This window comes from Gobius niger (genome assembly GCF_951799975.1).
Source record: "Gobius niger genome assembly, chromosome: 12".
Lineage (NCBI taxonomy): Eukaryota > Metazoa > Chordata > Actinopteri > Gobiiformes > Gobiidae > Gobius > Gobius niger.
Window position 1 is genome coordinate 11,724,264 of NC_136863.1, and position 22,325 is coordinate 11,746,588.

Consider the following 22,325-nt stretch of genomic DNA (forward strand, 5'->3'; position numbering starts at 1 on the left):
TTCAGGCGGTGTACTTACTTATTTCACGCTCTCCTGTGAATGTTTTACATGTTTTGGCCAATAAAAATATGATCAAATGTAAATGTTTGGGTGGTACTAGTTTTAGCAGACACTGTTTACTCATTATTGTGATTTTAATAAAGATCAGACCACATTTAGTGACCAGTTTAGGCTGAAATATGAGAAATTCAAAACGGTGTACTTACTTAATCCTGCCACTCCATATCACTACACAATTGTGTGTTGGGCAAGTACTTGATTGATTGGTGGTGCTTGGATGGTCTTTGTTGACTGTTATATTTGGGAAAAAAAACACAGCAAATAATTTGATTTAAGAACATGCACAAAGACAGGGTCAAGAAATATGTCATAAACTCATTTGGCATACTTTTGTGTAAAGCAGTCGATTATGCGTGTTGAGTTATTGGCTGCATTCCTCTTGTATTACAACATGCATTTTATTCCCATTGTCACAATTCTTCTCAGCACCAACTTTTTAAACACTTGAGCAGACATAAATTCCCTCACCACTTTGTTCACCCGCTCTTAGTGTTGGTCACGTAAAACGTCTTTGTGAAGTGCATTCCTCCCGCGCGGCCCTGTGTGACTGCGTGTGACAGCATAATGACTTAAGCACAGTTCTCCGCTGCATGCACTGACGTCGTGCCGTGATCGCCCGTTGCGCTTCTCGGTGGAACTCCGTGTTTGTAACCCGACGCCTCGCGGAGAGGGAAAGAGAGCGAGAGAGAGAGAGAGAGAATTGGTCTCAAAGGCAGAGAAATAGGAGGTTGGAGGGAGGGAGTTTCAGGGGGTAGGGAAGGACTGGAAGTGGAGTAGGGTAGGTGATGTCAGCTGAGTTCAGAAAGTAAACAGACTTTCTAGACGGCAGCATGCGGCCGAGGCAGCTGGGGGAAGCCCGAGGGGATGCAGGACGCCCGATGTCCCGGACCACTACCACTCACTTCAGCGGGGTTGTTATCTCTGGAAATAGAGGCTGGCTCCTCTTCTTCTCTTTCATCTTCATCACCTTGGCACATCCCGGGACAGCATGGCCGTATGGTAAGAAGAGACAGGACTCTCTCAACACACAAGTTCATGTTCTTTGTTCTCAAAAAGCCGGTATCAGCAGTGTCTCCATCCTTTGGCTGGGCTTGTTTTCTGTTCTTAGAGTGCATTGCCCTGTTATGCATGACACTCACTTTCTCACTTGGCTTGAAATCGATCATGTTGAGTACACAGTTTCTCTTTGTATTATCTATATCTTGCTGTTTGCATTCGCTCTAATTTCTTTTTATCATGTGCATCTTTTGTTAAATTTTTAGTAATTGTTTGACTTATTACTCAAGTACAATATCCAATCAGTCGTCTAGGTCATGACCTAGGCTTTAAAACTACACAAGACAACACACCTACCCTTGAACAACAATGTCAAAGTGCATACAAATCCCTTAAAGTTTCGCACAATTCATTCTCATTTGATGCTCAATAAACTCAATATTGGCAACAGTTGGACAATGCCACACATTCCTTGCAGTGAGCCAGTGTATCATTTAGGGACCGCTGAAACTTGGAACCATTTCTCTTTTGTCTGTGAGACTCCGAATGTCTCTCTCTCTCCCTCCCCTGTTTACCCTCTTTGACCACTTGAACTCCTGCAGGAAGACACGAGTCATGTCTGAGCTTCCCTAATGTGTATACCATGCATCCCGGAGAGTTTTTTTCTTCTTTTACCCACCGTCAAATTTGCCTTGCGGCCGTAAAGCTATACCTCCAATCAGTAACGCTGGTGCGTGTGGGACGACTGCGGCGGATTAAGTTGTAGTGTATAAATGCGGGCCTGTTGGCGAGTCTTAGCCACTCGTGCTTGTTGTCACCCGAGTAACTCCCTGATGGATTTGTTTCATAATAGTGCTTAATCAGCTCATGAAAGATGCCTGCGATTGAGCAAGCCAAGATCGTTTTAGACCAGAGAGGAAAAGGCCATTGGTCTGTCAATGTTTGTTCATGTTTACACTGTGGTAACGTGCAAGTATCTCAATATTGTCCTTGTAGACTCACCGCACGAAAACGCTGGATCAGCTGGAATGGAAGCAACTGGAATTTCTCTTAGTCAGACAGCTGGATGATGTGATTCAGAGTGAAGTAAACAATTGCCATGTTCTTAGTTAGACTTTCAAAGAGTAGGAAAAACACATGCTTCTAACATCTAGAGAGAGATTGACAAGTGTTTGATGAGAGTAAAGAGCATTGAGCTGTACATACAAAGACTCATCGATATTTCCTATGGTTTTTAATATAAAAGTAAATGCTTACTGTGGTAATGATCTAACCTCACTTCAAACAAACTACCAACCAAGGCCATAACTGATGATTTGTATCTACTGTCCGTAAAAAGCTGTATCAGCAAGTAACTCTGCTGACTAATGTGGGTGTAACTTTTTTCCAATTTGGCCAAGACTGGGTGGAAAACTTTGCCTGATTATGTGTTCTTAAAGGTAGGATTTGCACCTTACATTGTCCCAAATGTAAACCTGTCACCCCATGTCTCAGTCCAGTAAAATAATGTCTGTAAATTGTATCTCGATCATGGCTGCTTGTGTGATGTTTTCATTGCACAATTACATTAATCTTAACATGTCTGTCCTTATGACCTGTTCTGTCAGCATGCACTCCCCCCTCTGATGTGTTTAGCTAAAGTTCTCTTTAGGGGGGAAGTTGTCAGGGCTACCGGGTAACAGGCAGAACGAAACAAATCCCCAAACATTAAGATGTTGAAGAAATATGTGGAGCAGGGGAAAGTTTTGGCACAGAGGCAGAAAAGTGACCTGGAAAACTGTATGTCATTCCGTAGTACATTCAGTATATTGTAGCTCTATGCTAAAAACAAATGGCTCCATATAGTTCTTGTTCGACCCTCTTACACTTTATCATTGCTAATGGGGTTTGCGGTCTTCGCAGACGGATAGAAGGTTATTTAAAGCGATCTACAGTACATGATGACCAGTGGGATCAGGCTTCTTGCACATGTGCGATGACCACAAAGATCCACTGGGAGTTCCCCCCTCCGCTCTGTGATAGCCAAATTGCACCAACCTCAAAATACCAGACAGCTGCCGCGGCCATGCGAGCACACACATAGCGCCGACAGCTGCTATAAAAACAGCCATTTTTCCATGATAGCTCGGTAAGCGCAATTTAGTCAGAAGGAAACAATTTATTCTCAACCGGATAGAGAGGAAGGGCATACTGTATATCCACTATGCATTTGTTACACACATTTTTATCACACACATTCTCCACAGCAGTGTCTGTTGTGGACCAGTTGTCTGTGATATATACGGATTTGGTTGAAACTTCAAGAAAGGTCATTGCTTGGTCAAAAGGGCGGCTGTAGTTCAGTGAGCTAAGGTTTAGGTATACTCTATTAATCCCCGTAGGGAAATTTGTTCTCTGCATTGACCCATCCTCAATGCCGCTGGAGCAACCTGTAGGAGCAGTGAGGCCGGCGCTCGGGGACCTATCTCCAGATGTGGAGCCAGGCTTATGGTCAGAAACACATGGCTGGAGGATTATTGTACATGTTTTAGTGGTAGGGGAGGAAACCTACGCAAACCCGGGGAGAACATGCAAACTCCAAACAGAAAGGCTCCATCCAGGTGGACCTTCTTGCTACCCTGCCGCTATTCGCCAGATCACTTTCCTCGACATGCTTTCTATGTGCTCATGAAACTGCTATGTTATTATGCTAAAGGTGTGTTGTATTTATTACTGGGTGAACATATACATTTTGTATTGTGTCATGTGATGGTGGTTTCTGAGCCGATGTGACTTGGCTTGTAGGTTTTAAAGAGGACAGTGAGGGAACATGCAAGCTTCATGCAAATAGAAAAAAAAAAAAAAATACTTTGAGTTTAATGGGAAATTTGTTACTGGATTCTCTCACAAAAATGCATTGATGAAGGACAACAATAAAAAGCAAAATACCGTTTGTGTGTTTACTCATGGTAACACCCAAGATGATTAGCAAGATGATGAGCAATGGAAACAAACTCAACAGCGCTTAGCCCTAATGCTTTAGCTACCTCCCTTTGCAGCTGTGTCTAAGATAATGCTTGGATGTAATGCTGAAGTTCAAAGAGACGACTGTTATCTGAGTCAGGAGTCTATGTCTGAACACTGTAACAGAATGGGGAGACAGTCTGATGGATTTCTCTGTAACAAAAACACAGACGCCGATGACTGACATTTATTTTTAGCTCAGTCCGAAGAAACTTGCTTCTGGAAAATGATGGCATGGTCTGTGAGCTGGTGCGGACTTGTGAGGAGAGTCAAAATTGATACCTCAGCCCGTTTGGAAATCCATTGTTCTGACTGTGATGTCGGATAAGTGTTGTCACATCTGGAGTGGAAAAAGCAGATAACACATAGAGGTTTCAGAGTCATGCATCCGACCACATCTGCATGCATTTGGAGCAGCCGCTAAAGGCACTTTTCCGATGGAGTGGTATGGGACAATATGAGTAGGTGCAGTGTTTGTATTTCACTATGCCACCACCAATTGATTTGGTAATGGCAACCCTGTTGCCTGTTATCCCTGATGTTTAGACTTCCCCAATTATGTTCTGAAATGTACAGGATTCTGCAGCTTGATCAGCCTCCATCATTCTAGTGACAAGGAGGTTAACCTAACCAGTAGTGTGAAGTCTCAAAAGAAGAAGATAATTGTAGTTTCATGAGATAGTCCAAATGCTACAATCTCTAGAATTGTAATAGAATTCCAGTTGAAATACTGTATTTTTACTGCTCACTATATTTTTACTGCTCAGTCCTAAGAAAGGACAAGATCGCAGATACAAGCAGCTAAAATGAGCTTCCTTCGCAGGGTGGCTGGGCGCACCCTTCGAGATAGGGTGAGGGGCTCAGTCATCCGGGAGGAGCTCGGAGTCAAGTCGCTGCTCAATCACGTAGAAAGGATCAAGCTGAGGTGGCTCGGGCATCTGTTTCAGATGCCTCCTAGTCGCCTCCCTTGGGAGGTGTTCCAGGCATGTCCTATTGGGAGAAGGCCTCGTGGAAGACCCAGGACATATTGGAGGGACTATGTGTCTGAGCTGGCCTGGTGTTGCCTTGGAGTCCCCCCAGAACAGCTGGAGGAGGTGTGCGTGGATCGGGATGTCTGGGCAACTCTGCTCAGACTGCTGCCTCCGTGACCCAGCCCTGGATAAGCAGAAGAAAATGGATGGATGAATGGCACTTCTAAATCAATCCCTTACTTGCAAACAGTATTTCCTGATTGTTAATTCAACCTGAAAAGACTCACAGAGACAGAAAGGCATTAAGAAAGTTATTGAACGACCACCAATCATGATTGGGGCTCAGACCTCGATTTAATGAACGAAAGAGTTGCACGGCGTTGATGAATGCTAGCCAGAGTCTTCCCCGGAGTCTGGACACTGGTGGGGGTAGAAGAGGAGACCCGGGGAGACCAGTCAACGACAAGCAGAGTCGAGGAGAGGCCAGGTGGAGAAAGGGGTGGAGGAGGGTCGCAGCACGGCTGGGAAACGCTGAGTGATTGAATGGGAGGCTTAAGTATCATGAGCTTAAGTATCAGAGGCTTAAGGATCATGAGCGATGAGTGGCTGGAGTAGGGACGAGCGCTGCGGTGATTGGCTGACGTGAAGGTGCGGCTTGAGCTGGGTCTGTGATTGGATGATTGGAAAGAGATGCCGGTGATGAGGCGATGAATGAATGCAGCTGGTATGTCTTCCAAGTTGAATTTGCGCAGAAGCTTCATCTAATGTAACATCAACTAAATTGCACAAATCAGTGCCTAAAAGCTACTATTGTCGTCACCTTAATAGTAAATCTAATCCATTCTCATTCTTTGCAGAGCTGCCAACAATTTTACAACACAGTGTACATTAGTCAACTCTGCTTGTCATAATCGTAATTGCGGGTGTTACATAACTACAAGCATGGTGAAATTTGCATATTGACATGGGTGATCGGAAAGCGCTTGTTAAGACAGTGTACTGTATTTATGCCTGTGTCTTGTTTCACCAGATAATTCCAGCAGCTTTACAGCTGTTCCAACGTCATCCCAAAATGTTTAAAGAAAAAAAACATCCAACACTGTTACTGTCCAGGGAATCAGTGCCCGCAGGTGTTGACCTGGAAGCCGCGCAGATGTGTTTTACAAGAGACTTGGATTGTTTTGCACTAAAAAATCAATTCTAGCATGATGGCCGGGATGGATGCCCAAAATGTAGTTACGTGAATAGGATCTAGGAGGTATAAATCAGCTTGAAGAGATGCCCAGAAAATAGACATGCATTCCAGTGGAAGTGTGGGAGAGGAAAACATGACGCTCTTATCAAAAGAGTGAGATAAAGGAACAAAAACATCTTCAAAACATTTTGTGCTGTTTATTAAAGGACTGAAAATACAAATGAAAGTGTTATTTGTACCACAAATTAATTTGCTTCTATCAAGTAGATTTTTGTTACTGGGTTCAGCCTGTTAGCATTGTTCATCTTTTGAACATTATTTCTCCACCAATCTGTAAATGTTTCTTTTTAGTTATTGCTTTTGTCTCTTTTGTTCAAACGTCTCCAAACAACAGATTTGGCCCAATTTCTTATAACGTTTAATATGGACTAAAACAACCAATACTGTAGATGAATAGTGAACTTAGATGGTCTTGCTTTTTCACAGAAGATTACAATATGCTTTGTCTAAAAGCAAAGTGATGGCAGAATAAAGGCTTGTTTTGCAGCATTTTTCAGAACGTTTCTATTGAGTAACGATTCCTATATCTCTACTGAAGGACGAGACAAGCCGCAATGGTGCATTTGATGACATTACCAGCGCAGCTCATAAACTCTGCTGACCCTTTCATGTTTATGTTCTATAAATCACATTTTACTAGCTCACCGGTCAGTGTCCTTTGTGCATCGCAGTGAAGAGGCGCCAGAGTGGTCAAAAAGGAGTCAGAGTATCTTCTCTCTGTGAGGTCAAGCTTAACGCCGCAAACCAATCTGCATTGTGGTGTAAAAGTCACAGTAAAACAACAGCTTTTGATAGATAAATTAGAAGTACAGGTCTGATGCAAGCGAAAAAGTTAGCAACTTAATTAAAAATATATATCCACCCAAAAAAACTATTCCTCATATTCCTTATTTATTGCCATCTTGAAAATGTTGGTGATTAAAAACCTTTTCCATCTTTGTTAAAAAACTGCTCCCATTGAATAACAATAAGACAAGTAAGTATCCCTTTCTGAACTAACAGCTCCAGTATCAGTGTGTTAGTGTTCGTAGTGTCTTAGAATTTGCATATTGACCAGATTGATGGTATATTATATATAGCATCCTGTTACATGCTCGATACAAGGCTTTACTTGTTACTTGTTGTGTCAAAGTTAATGGCCATGTATCTACTCTACAATTTACTCCTGATGTCGTAAACGTTCTGTGCGGTGCTCACGTGAGGGCATCGCAACTTCACTCACACACAAAGCAGTGGAAATATAAGTTGTTAACCATACAATAAATTAAAAAAAAAAAAAAATGTAATAGTCTATATGTAATCATTCGTTCTTTCTCCAGCTAGGTTTATGGTCGGCTGACACTTTCTTCAAGGCAAAGTCCGAAACTGCAGCCAGGGCCGACTTCACCACTGGGCTTGCATGGGCTGGAGCCCAAGGGCCTACAAAAAAAATATATATATATATATATATATATATATTTATATTTATATTATATTTATATTTATATATATTTTTAAAAAATCCTTTAGGGAGCTTTAGGGGCTTCGTAGTTTTCGGATTGGAAACACACCTCTGTGAGTATAAGAGAGCAAGAAGACAGTACAATTCAGAGAATGGCTATGATGGCTTACATTAATGAGTCAGCTGAACGCATAGTGGAGCCATCTCAGGTTGGGTGAGTGGGTGTGTGTGTGTGTGTGTCAGAATGCCACTGTAACCTGGCCAGCAAAGAAATCAAGCAAAAATCCATTAGACATTGATATCCCATGTTGTAGAATTCTCATTGGTTTTGGGGCAATAAGATCTAGTTTTCTAGCCTACAGCCCCTGAATCCAGAACAAAAACATCAGGCCTTACCGCAGACATTTGTGGCTGTGCAGCTGTAATTGTTGTGTATGCTGCAACATCCACAAAAATGGCAGTCTAAACAGAAACTATGAACACAAAAAACACAAAGCAAGCACACACAAATGAAGACAATGCAGGCATGCCAGTGCTAAATCCAGAATAAAGTGTTTCCCTGGGCGTCTTGGCATGTGGTGGTGAGTGCCCCATTGTGCAACAGTGTGCATTAGGTTTAAGCAGTTGAGAGCAGGATCTTATTAAATGTTATGAACTGGTTATGTTGTTGTCGATGTGGTTTTATGTGTAAGTACTTTAAATGCTACTGGCACAACAAAGTAGCAGTTGTAAAATTAAGTAGTAGTACCATACCCCCTCTGTCCGATCCCTTCAGATCGCGGAAGCTAAGCAGGGTAAGCCTGGTAGTCCGCCGGGGAACACCAGGAAGCCTGGGGTGAATGTAGTGCGTGAGTGAGTTGTTAGTGGGGCCAATGGCGCAGATTGGCAGCGTCGCTTCCGTCAGTCTACCCCTGGTCACCTGTGGCTACAAATGTTTTGAGCATCTGGAAAAGCGCTGTATAAGTCTAATGCATTAGTATTAGCTGCGCTACATGCATGTTCTCCTTGAGTCAAGCATCATGTAGTTGCTCTGGGACCCTGGGGACATGTCCGTGCTCATGCAACTGGGATCACAACAGCAAATAAAATGTCCCATTAAAGAGCTGTTTTACTCCTGTCCTCAAAGCACCCATAATATACTGACACAGTCTCAGAGCAAGGCACGGCACATACACTTTGATTAACGCCGTTTCCGGTGCCGTAGCTCTTTCTTGCTTCGGGGGAAAGTGGGGCCGGATTGTAGCTGGACAACAATGACACGATTTATTATATCATTAATGTGTCAGGCCAAGTCAAGGACAAATTACGAAGCATTCACAAGACGCACCGCTCCTCCCCTCAGCAAACAGCCTCACGGACAGTCATAACTTATGGAGGCAATTTCAAGCCTACGTAAGATTTGGGCATTCATTCAGAAACATAAACAATTGTCACTAGAATTTGACAGAAATATATTTTCTCAGTTCATCTTAGTCCAATATTGCCTTTTCGATCTCTGCCACCTGTATACAGTGGTTGTGCCCTTAAGCAAAACCCTTAACTGAGCCTTGAACCTTCTTCTACAAATAAATCTAAAGGTTGCATTGTATTTGAGAAAATTCACAAAATCCTTTCCCTTTACTTCATTCTGCTATCACGCCAGTTTAGTCGGCCAATGTCCTTCTGTTATGGGTTAAAGGTTGATCACAGGGCGATTATTCCTCAGCGAAATGGAGAGAGTGTCTAAAAGTGCAATTCCAGCAACACAGATCCAAGATTCTCCATCCACATCTGCCAAGAAACAATTTCCATTTGTCTGTTTAAGCTGTTAAACTCCGTTACATAACATTTCAGGCTAAAGCGCCCGTGACTCATTGCTTTCCAAAATACTTGCATTTGCACAGTCTAAACCAAAACAAGAGTCAGTAATTAGCAAGGCCTGAGGGCTCGTGGACTGTTTTGAAACGGGTTCTTACAGATCATTTGACTGAGCTCATGTATGGCCCGTAACAAATAAATAGCTCAAATGTCGACAGCAGCAGATTCAGAGGCTTCTTCCTGGGTTTCTTCATAATCACAATGATAATAATAGCTGCTTGTAAATACCTTTTATGTAACTGTTTGGCTCCATTGTTTAATAACTTGCGGCACTTGTTGAAACTGATCTTTATTGCCCTGTCTAACTTTTTTTCCAAATTAGGGCTGCATGAGGTTTGTAGAATCAAGATTCAGTTTTACGCTTTTAAGGACGTGCTGCCTAAATAACTCCAGTTTGTGTTTACTGCCGGAATACTTTCTCCAAACACCCATTGTATATACAGATCCCATTATTTTCAGTTGGGATGTGGGTGTTTCTCATGACGTAATTTAGCTTCTGTGGTACATTCCCTAATTGCAATTACACAGAGGTGGAATTGCTCTGTACATGTCCCCAGCAAAAGACCAAATAAACAAATCACTGAACCCCAGGCTTCTGCATTCCACTCGATGTCAAACCTTTCTCCTCTCAATGTTCAGTTAGTTAAGGGTGATTGCTGAGTTAATTGTCCATATGTGTGCGTTCTCAGATTACTGGCACTCGTACAACCACTGCCCGGGCCCGGAGTGGAACGTGATGTGCCGAGGCTGCTGTGAGTACGATGTGATCCGCTGTAAGTGTCCTCTCCAGGGGACACAGGTGGGCTACGCTGTGCCCTGCTGCCGGAACGCCATCAACGAGTGTGACCCCTGCATCATCCACCCAGGTACCGCACGCCAACAGGACCACGGAGCAATTTTTTTTTGTCATTGTTAGGGGATAACATTAAAGTAATATTAACTATTTATTATACTGGGTCATGCTGTAAAGTCGTACTATCCGTGGGTCAAGCTGTACAGTCGCACTATCTCTGTCATAGCCTTGACTATGGTGTTCAGGCGCCCACTCTCAGCCACTGAATATTTTGCTTTCGTATCAGGATGACGCTCGAGAGGGTATTTATCCCTTTGCTGTGGAAACATAGACAGACTTGAATGGTAGGACTAGAGCTGTCTCCGTGTCCCGTACCGATGGTAAATAAACTTCTCCTGTGTAAGACATCCACACTGCTACGTATTCTTCATCTATCCTCTCGATTGTTAATTCTCAGTCATACCATTTACATTTTCATTTTACACAATAATGACTATGATTTAAAGGTTAGCACATTTTCATTTTAAGCATTATATTTGCTGCATGTTTGCAGCTCTGTTGCTTCTATATGCTAAGTTTCTCCCCTTCTTCAGAGCTATATCCATGTAAACAAACTCATTCTGGTCCGTTCCTAAATTCACTTTATGAAGACACAGGAAGAAGTAAATAGATGCCTAACATGATTAGCTCTTCTAATTAAAGACCTGTGAGCTTTTTTGACAGCACAGGGTGAAAGGGGGTGAAAGGGCATGTGAACACACCAATGTCCCATTGTCCCACACTCGCACTCTCAAATGCACTCACTCACCCTGGCCTATTGTACATGTTTTTAGTGGTAGGAGAAACCGTTGAACCCAGAGGAAACCTCACGGAGAGAACATGCAAACTCCACACAGAAAGGCCCCGCCCGGGCGTCAAACCCAGGACCTTCTGGCTGTGAATCACGAGCACTAACCGATGTGCCACCGTGCTGCGTTTTTAGCACTTTTTGGCAAAATATGAAATGAGATGGATAACCCAATGTCTTGACCTCATTATGCTTTAGTTGTTGAGTAGTGTTCGGGATTGAACCTACTGTGTTTGGCTTAACTGCAGGAAACACAAATACTGCTACTTTTAGATATACACACACATATATCTTCTTGATGTGTTCAGTATTCCCTGCTTCATTTAAGAGGCCACCACACCCACCAGCTTCACAGGCTTCCAACCTCCTTTTAATGAGGCACTGCTGAGTGTCATGGGATGGATTCCAGTGCTAATTAGCCTGATAAGCTTACCTCTCCTTCACTACTACCCTTAAACTTTACAGACTGCTTTGTACCTCATAAAGACACCATATGCAGTGCACCAAGATTTTTGTCAGGCAATTAGCTTCATGTTAAGGATACTTTCAACCAAATTATACTAAGCATGCCTGTACAATTAAAGCCATTAGAAAATCCACACAGTTTGGCACATCCTACACTAAATTGCTGCCATGAGGTGCTGCGCATTTTTAATGTACTTTCCATGCAATTTTCCTCTGCTGCACAGCTGCTTCCCTTGTAGCATGACAAATTATGCAGTACAAAGCAATACTATGATACAATGATCTAATTTGTTTCTCCCCATGGTTTTATGTTCGATGGTTTGGCAGGAGACTTTTGGACACGTCACGGTACATTATCGCATCAGGATAACTTGATTTGTCAATGAAATCGGAGAGCATCGAAATGATTAGCCAGTTATTGTGCACTACATGCCTATTTGTTTTCTAAGTGACAACACATGCACCTGAAAGTATTTCTTTATTTTGCTGGAGGAAGTTATTCATGATGACTTACTAGGACTAAAATGCCCAGTTGTTTTTTCCAACTGAAAAACAAAAAAGAGAGACTTAAAAGAGCCCCATTACACTCAAATACCATTCTCAAGGAACAGGTTTGCTACTCGATTAGGTTTATTAGGTCTTCAGTGTTGGGGGTAATGCACTACTTAGTAACGCGTTAGAATACTCGTTTTCAGAGTAAGGAGTAAAGTAACGACTTAGTTATAACAAAAGTAAATATACACAACAGATAAACGGTGCTGCATTGAGCCCCGTTTATAGTAATGATCCCGAGTGGCCTGTGAAATTAACATGGCTGCTCAATCTCCTCCTATGAAGCCTGTTCCTTAAAGGAATAGGCCACCGTTTTTACATACTAAAATATGTTCTTACCTCACTTTAGTCGAGTTAATATATCCCCGTCTGGTCTTTGTCCGTGCGCTCTGTCACGCAAACGGAGCACATACGCAGCCTCTCCCACATGTCACATAGCTCCGAAAAAGCTCACGATAGAAGCTACCAAGCTCTTCCACGTGTTCCCTATTTAAATAAAGTTACGTGAAGTGTTTTCATGCGAAGTATATTTACACAGAAATGTAACATGTCGATTTTATAAGCAAATAAAGAGGGGGACTATATTGTGAGGCGTAATGATACGAGGAGCAAAACGTCCGCGCAGTAACTCCTAAAGGTTATTGACGGAAGTGAGCGGGGGGAAGTCTTTAGGAGTTACTGCGCGGACGTTTTGCTCCTCGTATCATTACGCCTCACAATATAGTCCCCCTTTTTATTTGCTTATAAAATCGACACGCTACATTTCTGTGTAAATATACTTCGCATGAAAACACTTCACGTAACTTTATTTAAATAGGGAACACGTGGAAGAGCTTGGTAGCTTCTATCGTGAGCTTTTTCGGAGCTATGTGACATGTGGGAGAGGCTGCGTATGTGCTCCGTTTGCCTGGCAGAGCTCACGGACAAAGACCAGACGGGGATATATTAACACGTCTAAAGTGAGGTAAGAACATATCTTAGTATGTAAAAACGGTGGCCTATTCCTTTAAAAGGGCAAAAGGCGGCCCTCGTGGGGCTGATGTACAAAAAACAGCGTGGTTTAAAAATATGACACCTACCCCAGCATTGTCTCATGGGTTATAGCAATTTTTAGAAAAAGAAAAATCTTTGGTGCCAGGATTTTAAGCAGTGCAAACGAGGTCCAAAGCTACGTAGGAATCCTGTTTGTCTTTTGGAGTCATCGCTTGGCCACCAGAGGGTGGTATTACAGCAATGTCAGCTCCCCGCCATGAGGACCAAAGAAAAGGGCTTTCCTCGCCCATTGGTGAGCGCATTCACATCGTGGAAGTACTTCCATTATTTTGAACTTATTGGTAAAAAGGACAATACAGTAGAGGAAAGCCAGCATGAAGCTCCCAACCACAACCCTTAGCTTTTGGCAGTATCGGTCCTTCCATTGTAATCAATAAACTCGTAGCTGTTTATGTGGTTGAGGAAAGCGGTACAATTACTGATGTTCTTATAGCCAGATCTGTAAGTTATTTTTTACCACCGACAGTTTCGGCTACAACTGACAACCTCTGAAGAAGGACACAGTTGTAGCCAAAACTGTCAGGTACGAAATAACATACAGAGAACATAATAACAAAATTTAAGGTGTTTAAATGGAATAATATGAATGTATAGTTGACTAAATGTATCAAAATTTAGTCGACTAATAGTTAGTTTAGATGTTTTTGTTTCACTGCAACTGGGAAGCGAAGCATGTACCATCCTCTAGCTCATGTAAACTATGGAATTAGAATGGCGCACAGCTATAGAAGTGTGTCATGTTTTCCCCTTTGCTCATATTTTAACGTGTTCTTTATGGGGTGGAAAAACAGCTGTCAAAAATTAAACAGATACTTGTGCATTGAGTTTTACTGTACAAAACGTAAAATCTGAAACATGTGCATAACTATAAATCATTAGTTATTGCTCTGGCTCATTGTTAAAATAAACCTGTAATCATAGTTATGTGTCTGTTTGTTTTGCCGGACCTGAAGGGTGTGTAACTCCAAACATACTGCCCAACTAAAAAGCACATGAGTTTTTGACATTCCTCTCTTGAGTAGGAATGTTGCCACTTGCTTAGAGTCACGTTGACCCAAAAACAATAATCACCATTAGCCCTTCCTCATACCTGACAATGAATATAAGGAAAAGTTGTGTTTACAATCTTTTCTAGGCTGTTTCTACCAACTTTCTACTGGTAAAAGTGAATGGATCACTGAATTATACAGTATTTAAAATGGCCACCATGGCAGAATAGAAAGTGTGTACACAGTATACTTTGTTACTGTTTAGATGTCACCGAACCAGGACTTTTAAATGCCTGAAAATCAACTGGTCTGTGTTCCTCCTCTTCCTATGCATAAGGAAACTTCAACAAGTCAGGAATACTTTTGTTTTGCTCACCCACGTTCAGGGAACCCCTCCTAGGTAGAATTAAACCTTATTGCTTCACCAATAAATGAAACCATCATGCCAAAATGTGGGTCAGTTTACTGCATTAACTGTTCTAAGGAAATGAAGCTGCCCTGCCCTTTCCCATAAATTCACATCTGTGACTGTGATAAAAGTTTATTTACACACAGCCGTAACCTTGTTTTCGACATAAATCCTCAATGCCTCATATAGTTTGTGTTTATTTTTGTGCGTTTTTCAGTGTGATCTAGTTCTGTAACTTTCTTTTGTAGGCTGCAGTATATTTGAGAACTGCAAGCGCTGTAACAATGGGACGTGGGGACCGAGAGACGACTTCTTCATCAACGGCAGATACTGCGCCGAGTGCCGCCCGGGCTGGACTGGAGGGGACTGCATGAGTAGGTCCTGTTTACTCGAAGCACGTCTTTGTGGCCTTAATTAACTTTGCATTGAGTTTCTGTAATTCTTTGTGCACTTTAGTCTGCTGAGGCCACGTCTATAGTATGCGCAGTGTGTCCTCTCCCGCCGTTTTATCTCAGGCTGCGTCTATGATGCCATTTTGGAAGAATGCCACGTACCCGCGAGCGTTTACTTTCGAAGCAGAATGACAAGACAGTCTCTGCATTGCAAAATCTCATACCATCAATTTAATTCATACCATGTGAATGCTTCATAGAACTTTTATGCAAATACTTTCCCTTAAGGCATGTTAAAAGTATATTCTAATTAAATGCAAAGACGGGGAAAGTTTTTTTTTTCCTCTCAAGGGCTCTTTGTGCTTTCTGTTGTCTGTCTTTGAGGGCACAGTTCACAGTGAGTGGTGGAACTTAACTTTAATTGCTGTTGGCATAAGTGGAAACCAAAACAGCACAATATAAGTCTTCAAAAATGATAATTAGCTTGTGATTAAACGCACAACTTTCCATGATGGGATGCCTTGCTGTGGGTCTTTCAGAGTGTGGGGGAGTGATTCGGAAGAAACAAGGCCATTTGGTGCTCGAGAGTTACCCCAACAACGCCCGCTGTGAGTGGACCATCCAGGTGGACCGGCCTTTCACCATAGAGCTCAGGTAAAACAGGCATGAACGACTGTATGTAGCTTCACCAAATAAATCATTCTTTGTGGGGCTTCGCCACACAAATTCTTGATGTGGATTTGGGTCATAAAGAGCTGTCATTCGTTGTAATTACTAAAACACACAGTTACTGTTTGTGTAATGACTTTGCTGTATGGTGTCAGTGGGTGGAACAATGTATCAAGAAGCAAACGTTCCAGTAATTTTGGACATAGTGATACAACAAAAATCCATGATTATTGCTGTTGAAGTCCAATTGACTGGCCACATTTTTGGATTATTTCATTGTTACTATGTTATGTACAGTTGTGCTCTTAAGTTTAATTTTGTATATTTTTCAAAGAATATGAACACAACATTTTTTTTTTCACACGTAGTTAGAGGTTGTGTTAAGCCCTGTATAGTGAAACAACTGAGTTTACTGTTTTTAACATCAATGACAGCTTGGAGTCTTCTGTGGTAGTTGTGGATGAGATTCTTTATTTTTGCTGATGGTAAAGCGGCCCATTCGTCTTGGCAAAAAGCCTCCAGTTCCTGTAAATTCCTGGCCTGTCTTGCATGAACTGCACGTTTGAGCTTTCCCTACAGCGGTTCAATGATAATGAGGTCAGGAAACTGAGATGGACACTAACGGGATATTCACTTTATTCTGCTGGAGCCAGAGAATCACCTCCATATTTCACAGTAGGTATGGTGCTGGCTCCAACAGAATAAAGTGAAGGTCCCGTTAGTGTCCATTTCAGTCTCCTGATCATTGCACCACTTTGGGGAAAGCGCAAACACGCTGTTCATGCAAAACAGCCCAGGAATTTACAGGAAGTGGAGGCTTTTTGCCAAAAAGAATGGGCCGCTTTACTGCAAGAAAAGCTCATCCACGACTACCACAAAAGACTCCAAGCTGTCGTTGATGTTAAAGGGGGCAATACACTGTATTAAAAACTAGGGGTATGTAAACTTTTGATCAGGGTCATTTTGATACTTTCTTCTTTCATACAAAGGCTGTGGGTTGTTTGAGTTGAGAATGTTTTGCCTCTCATCTGAAAGGCTTCTTCACTTTTATTGTTCATCCTTTAGTAATCAAGCCAGTTATTAAGCATCGTTTGGTTTCTTTTTAAGCGCCCCTTGTTTATGTTTACAGGGAGCCGGTTTCACTCATTAACCCAACCGTCGTTGTGCACTGCGGTGAAAGAAAAGGTCATTGGGTTACTTATGCCTCATTTCCATTACCAAGGCCCTGTTGTTTTGGCAATCTAGATCGGAGGAGAAACAGATTAGGTTTTAACCCGCCGCATCCCAGAACAATGGTTAGGATAATGAGTGGCTGTGGCAGATTCCCGTAAGGAGCAGTGCTTAATAATAGACAAGTGGCAATATAGACAAACTGGATGTAGTCCTTTGAAGCTACAGAATAAAGGATTAAAGCTACGAAATACATGTGCAAAGTATGGACTCTTTAGAACATAACAGAATCAGTTAGAATCGGTTTTAATCAGAAAAAGGCATGGGGTTATCTAAAGAAGGACGCCATGAAGTCTGTAAAGCCAAGGCCACTGCCACAGTTTCATCTGGAGTGAAATGATCCGTATTAAGATCTTTAACGTCCATCTGTAATAGTGATTCTGGCATCCGAAAGTCCAATTTCCACTTCGTCCAGACATTTATTTATTTTTTTGCTCAAAGTGTGTCAGGCCTAATTTTGCGGCAACGTTTTTGTGACGGCAACAGTGTGGCATTTCAGTGCATCAATACATCTCAGCTGGTCATTTTCTCCATTACTTTTATAACACATATCGTGCCAGGGCAGTTATTGTTTTAGCCGCCGTTTTGAGGCACGCAACACAAGATACATATTCAGTGTTTAATGGCTCCAACGTGCTTTTCCCCCTATATATTCAGCTCCGCAGTAAAAGTTAATGTTACTCATGGAATCTTTTTCAGCCTATTAACAGAAATGTAGCAATAAATAAAGTAATGGGGATAAGTTAGGATTGGTATTTACTGTATGTTTTATGCATTTAACATTATGCATACACGTGGATGGTCGTTCAGTCATGCTTTTAATGCAAACAGAACGTCATTATTGGCAGCAGAAGTTATTAGCTTTGCAGTGAAGGAAATTTAAGCGAAAAACATGTTAACATCATTATGTTTTGTAGTAGCTTGTAATACACTATTTTTCATTATTCTGATTCCTGTACCTAAGGGATTAAGATGAAAGAAAAATGGAGTTTGGGTACAGACTGTCTTTAATGTTAAGTCAAAAACATGCATCTCAAATCCCCAAGCCGTGCAAATGTGTGTGTCCTGTACAGTGTTGTGTGTAGTGTCAAAGCGGCATCTGCATCTACACAGCATAGCTCAAGAATTGGAATCATATGTAACGATTTAGGAAGGGCTTTACTTTGTGTAAGCAAAATTTAGGGCAAATCCTATAATCTACTTATAATAATAAAATGCTAGACATTGTATCGGAACAATTGTATCTAAGAATGTTCCCAGTTTTTAATGTTTATTGATCTTTAGGCACTGGATGTGATATAAAGGGATACAAAGAGATACCATTTTCATACCTTGTGGCCATACACTGTACCAATTGGCCAATTCTCCGCTCACATTTGACTTTTACAGACTATAAGTCTCTATAAGTCACCTTTTTTCATAGTTTGCCTTGGGGTGCGACTTGTACTCAGGTGCGACTTATGTATCAAAATATTTCATCTCACAATGGTTGTGGGACAGTTTGTTATTTTCACACTGACAGCCGCTAGAGGGCGCTCTAGACTTGTGTACCAGTATACTCCTGTACCACTGAAGATTTAAAAAACGGTAATGGAGCAGCAGAAAGAAAGTTTGGAGTGAGCGAGAAACCTGCGAGGGACTGGCGAAAGCGGAGGTTACTCTTGTTGCAATGAAGAAAACAAAAAAGCTAACTGTGAGTTAAAAGCTAGATGGCCACAGCTAGAGGAACGAGTTCCCAAATGGGTGCATGAACAACATGCTGCCGGGAGAGGCTTGTCAACGGTGCAGGTACGCCCCCATGCCCAGGTAGTTGCCAAGGCTGGTGCAACTTATTCTTCAGAGCGACTTATATATGTTTTTTTCTTCTTCATTATGCTTGTTTGGCTGGTGGACTCCAGAGCAACTTATAGTCCCGAAAATACGGTAACAAATGTTTTTTCAATTTTTTCAACTTTTCTCTGTAAAATAGATCCTTAACTATTTCAAAACTTGGTACTTACCACAAGCATTATTCCATTAAGACTAATTCAAATAAACAAGTTCCCTCACACCAAATGTTTCTATTCAAGACTATGGCCCTTTGTAATGTCCTCTCACCTCAGATGTTTCTTTTGTTAAATCCTTCTACTGTATTATTGTTTAAAGATACTAATGAACAGGAGTATCTTTGGGGGGCAAAATGAGCACCAAAATCACAAAAAGGTTTTTAAATGAATAACTTGCTCATAAAGTGTCTGCGTACATTGGTGTATGAATGAGAGTATGAATGGGTGAGTGGGTCCTTGCTGTAAAGCGCTTTGAGTGCCTAATGTAGGTGGAAAAGCGCTATATAAGTTGAGACCATTTACCATTTACCATTACCATTTACCATAAACATATTTACTTTCTTGGACAACCCAGGATTTGCATATTGCCTTAACTGTATACTATTATTATCATAACTGGTCTGGAGTTTATTAGATAACAGTGCTTTTGACATGTCTGTGCCTGTTGCTAGCATGAGCTAATGTGACCTGCACCCTATAATTTAAACTGCTGTGAAGGCATTCCAACATTTCCCCGAAGCACATGGTAACACTAAAGAGCTGAACGCATTAAATTCAAATCTGTCATGGCACCTGAAAAACCACCGATTACAAGCCAGTTAGAAAGCAACGGCAAGCGACTGTGGTCCAGAGTGGTGTTCTGTGGCGAGACCTGTTTATTTACATACACATACATACCATTACGACTCAGCGATGTTTTGTTGGCGGTGGATGACGAGTCTATCATGCCAGCAGCTCTGACTGTGCCAGACAACACAGGGCCATGCAGACTGTACACAAATACAGTCGGTGTAACATAGCTCAGGATCTGGAGGTGGCACCGTGGTCGGTCACAGTTCCTGACAGGTTCCCCCAGCCTTTTTTATTCATGAGCTAATATAACAAGCGCTGGTGTTTGCGATCCCCTCAGGGCACGGTTTCCTTTAAGTCTACAGAGAAAATATCATATGATCTGGTGACCACCACTTTCTACAGGGATAATTAAATTTACCTAAACTTTACATTAAGTTGTCTGTGTTCAGGTCACTTTAATAAATGCAATATACTGTATCTGAACTGGGCCTATCCACTTAAGTTAAAAATCTTCCCAATTAGTATACCATATCACCAACAGATAATAAGAAAACAATCTGAATTTACTGGCATGTTGTTTAACCTCTTAAATCCGACCTTTACTAGGGATGCACCGATAACACTTTTTCTAAAACCGATACGAGTACTTTGATTTAAGTACTCGCCGATACCGAATACTGATACGAGTACAAGGCATTTTCTTCAATGTTTTTTCACAGCAGATTGGTTTGTAATTACTGTATAATGTACTCATGTACATTTCCTTAAGTAAAGTAGGCTACACATTTAAGATTTAATTTATTGCACTGTCCATCATAGACAGAAAAGGCCATATCCAGAAGTCCCAATGCCTGTGCTTTATTCATTTTTCTCCTTTACTTCAGCTCCGTGTAGATTTTCTCGTGTGTTTGTAGTAACTTACCAAGAAGCTACAGCGTTTTTATTCTTCTGCTGCAGCTCATTTTCACTCAATATGGACATGCTGCATCTCTTTATTTTGGATTTTCTGAGGACTTTTTAGTCGCTGGGTTAGTTTTTCAGATGAATAAACCCCTGGGCTGTAAACGGCGTCAGAATGGCCAAAACTGCTAGCTGCGAGTTAGCAACGTCAGCCTGTATCTTGTAAACACTGCAGACTCCACGCTGCAGCACTAACAACATTAAGCTCTGGTTAAATCCAGCACAGACTCTGACTTAGAGAGCCTGTAATAAAGTCTGCTCTATGTGGATTATTGTATTTCCACTAAAGAATTCTCCAGTTTGTTGCTTCTTCTCTCCTCAGCTGAGAGGTGCGCCTCGTAGGTGCGCTGGCCGCACGTCAAATGGTATCGGTTACTGGTATCGGGACCTCATGAATGAGTGCGAGTATGAGTACAAGCCTGTGGTATCGGCCCGATACCCGATACTGGTATCGGTGCATCCCTAACCTTAACCAAGCACATTTTCTTCAGTTCAGTTTTACCCAAATGTAAATGCTTCTCAATTGGAGCCTACAGCCTATAGGCCAGTGTAACGCCTCATTTGAAAGCTAAGACCTACCAAACTCGTCTCAGCTTCTTCCTCGTTATGATTGTCACATTCTGGTCCTTTTTGGTTGTGTTTGATCAAATTTTTGTGGCCTGATCACAATTACATTACTCTATAAACAAAATAAAACGGAACAAAAATGTGATGACAACAAAAAGGATGAAGCTTAGATCAGTTTTGTAGGTCTTCTTTGTAGCTTTCAAATGAGGTGCTACACTGCCCTATTGGCTGAAAGCTACCATCGAGAAGCTTTTAGATTTTAGTCCAATGCACTCTGTAATTTCTGTGGAGAGTATCAACACTTTATTAAATAAGCAATAAGAAAAATAATGTTTCCAATCAAAAGGTTTGATAATAGCGATAATAACATTTATATGGGGAGTAAATTTGACAGAAAATTCCATTTGGTCGTTTCAATGAAAAAAGTCACTGAAACCCTTGTCATATGTTTCATGGAGTTGCCATAGCAATGACCAGAACTCCCCATTTACTCTAGTGGGAAATTTTATCAAATGACAAGGGAAAATGGAAACATTGTTTTTCTCATTGCTTTTACCATAAGGTTTCCCCCCCCCACCACCATTACCCATATCTAAAAGCTACTCGACTGGAGCTTACAGCCTATAGGGCCATGTAACGCTTCACTTGAAAGACCCACAAAACTGTCACTTTTTTGTTGGGTTTTCGTCTCCTTTTTTTCAAGAAGCTTTTAGATTTGAGTAATGGCAAACTGGATGCGCTCGGTTCAGGTGTGGGGTTAAGAAAGATTATCATTATGTTTTATTCTGCTTCTGTGTCGTAGATTCATGATGCTCAGTGTGGAGTTCCATCAGTCCTGTCATTACGACTACATCGAGGTCCGCGATGGAGACAGCACCCGCTCGCGTGTCATCGCTCGACTCTGTGGGAACACCCGGCCTCCGCCCATCCACAGCACCGGCAACAGTCTGCACATCCTCTTTGTGTCAGACGGCTACAAGAACTTTGACGGCTTCTTTGCTACTTTTCAGGAGACTTCAGGTAAAAAAAAAAAAAAAAAACTTGACCTCAGCCAAGCGCTTTTTCTCGAGTTCGGCTAAAGTTTCTCGACTTGCCTCATTTGAAAGCTAAGACCTACAAAACTGATGGTAACTTTTATGTCGCATTGTTGCCACCTTTTTCAAGTTTTTGTCACTTTTTTGTGAAGTTTTTGTCCTTT

The 22,325-nt window shown here is 41.7% G+C and overlaps 1 protein-coding gene across 1 annotated transcript in view; it reads left to right on the plus strand.

Moving 5' to 3' along the window:
- The first annotated feature begins 548 nt into the window (after positions 1–548).
- pamr1b (peptidase domain containing associated with muscle regeneration 1b) overlaps positions 549–22,325 on the plus strand; it is a 43,783-nt gene continuing 22,006 nt past the window's right edge. Inside the window, exons 1-5 of the mRNA XM_079568510.1 lie at positions 549–1,059; positions 10,273–10,449; positions 14,940–15,065; positions 15,623–15,737; positions 21,930–22,147. Of these exons, the coding sequence (XP_079424636.1) occupies positions 891–1,059; positions 10,273–10,449; positions 14,940–15,065; positions 15,623–15,737; positions 21,930–22,147 (805 nt within the window). The 5' untranslated portion in view covers positions 549–890. The remainder of the gene's footprint in view (positions 1,060–10,272; positions 10,450–14,939; positions 15,066–15,622; positions 15,738–21,929; positions 22,148–22,325) is intronic.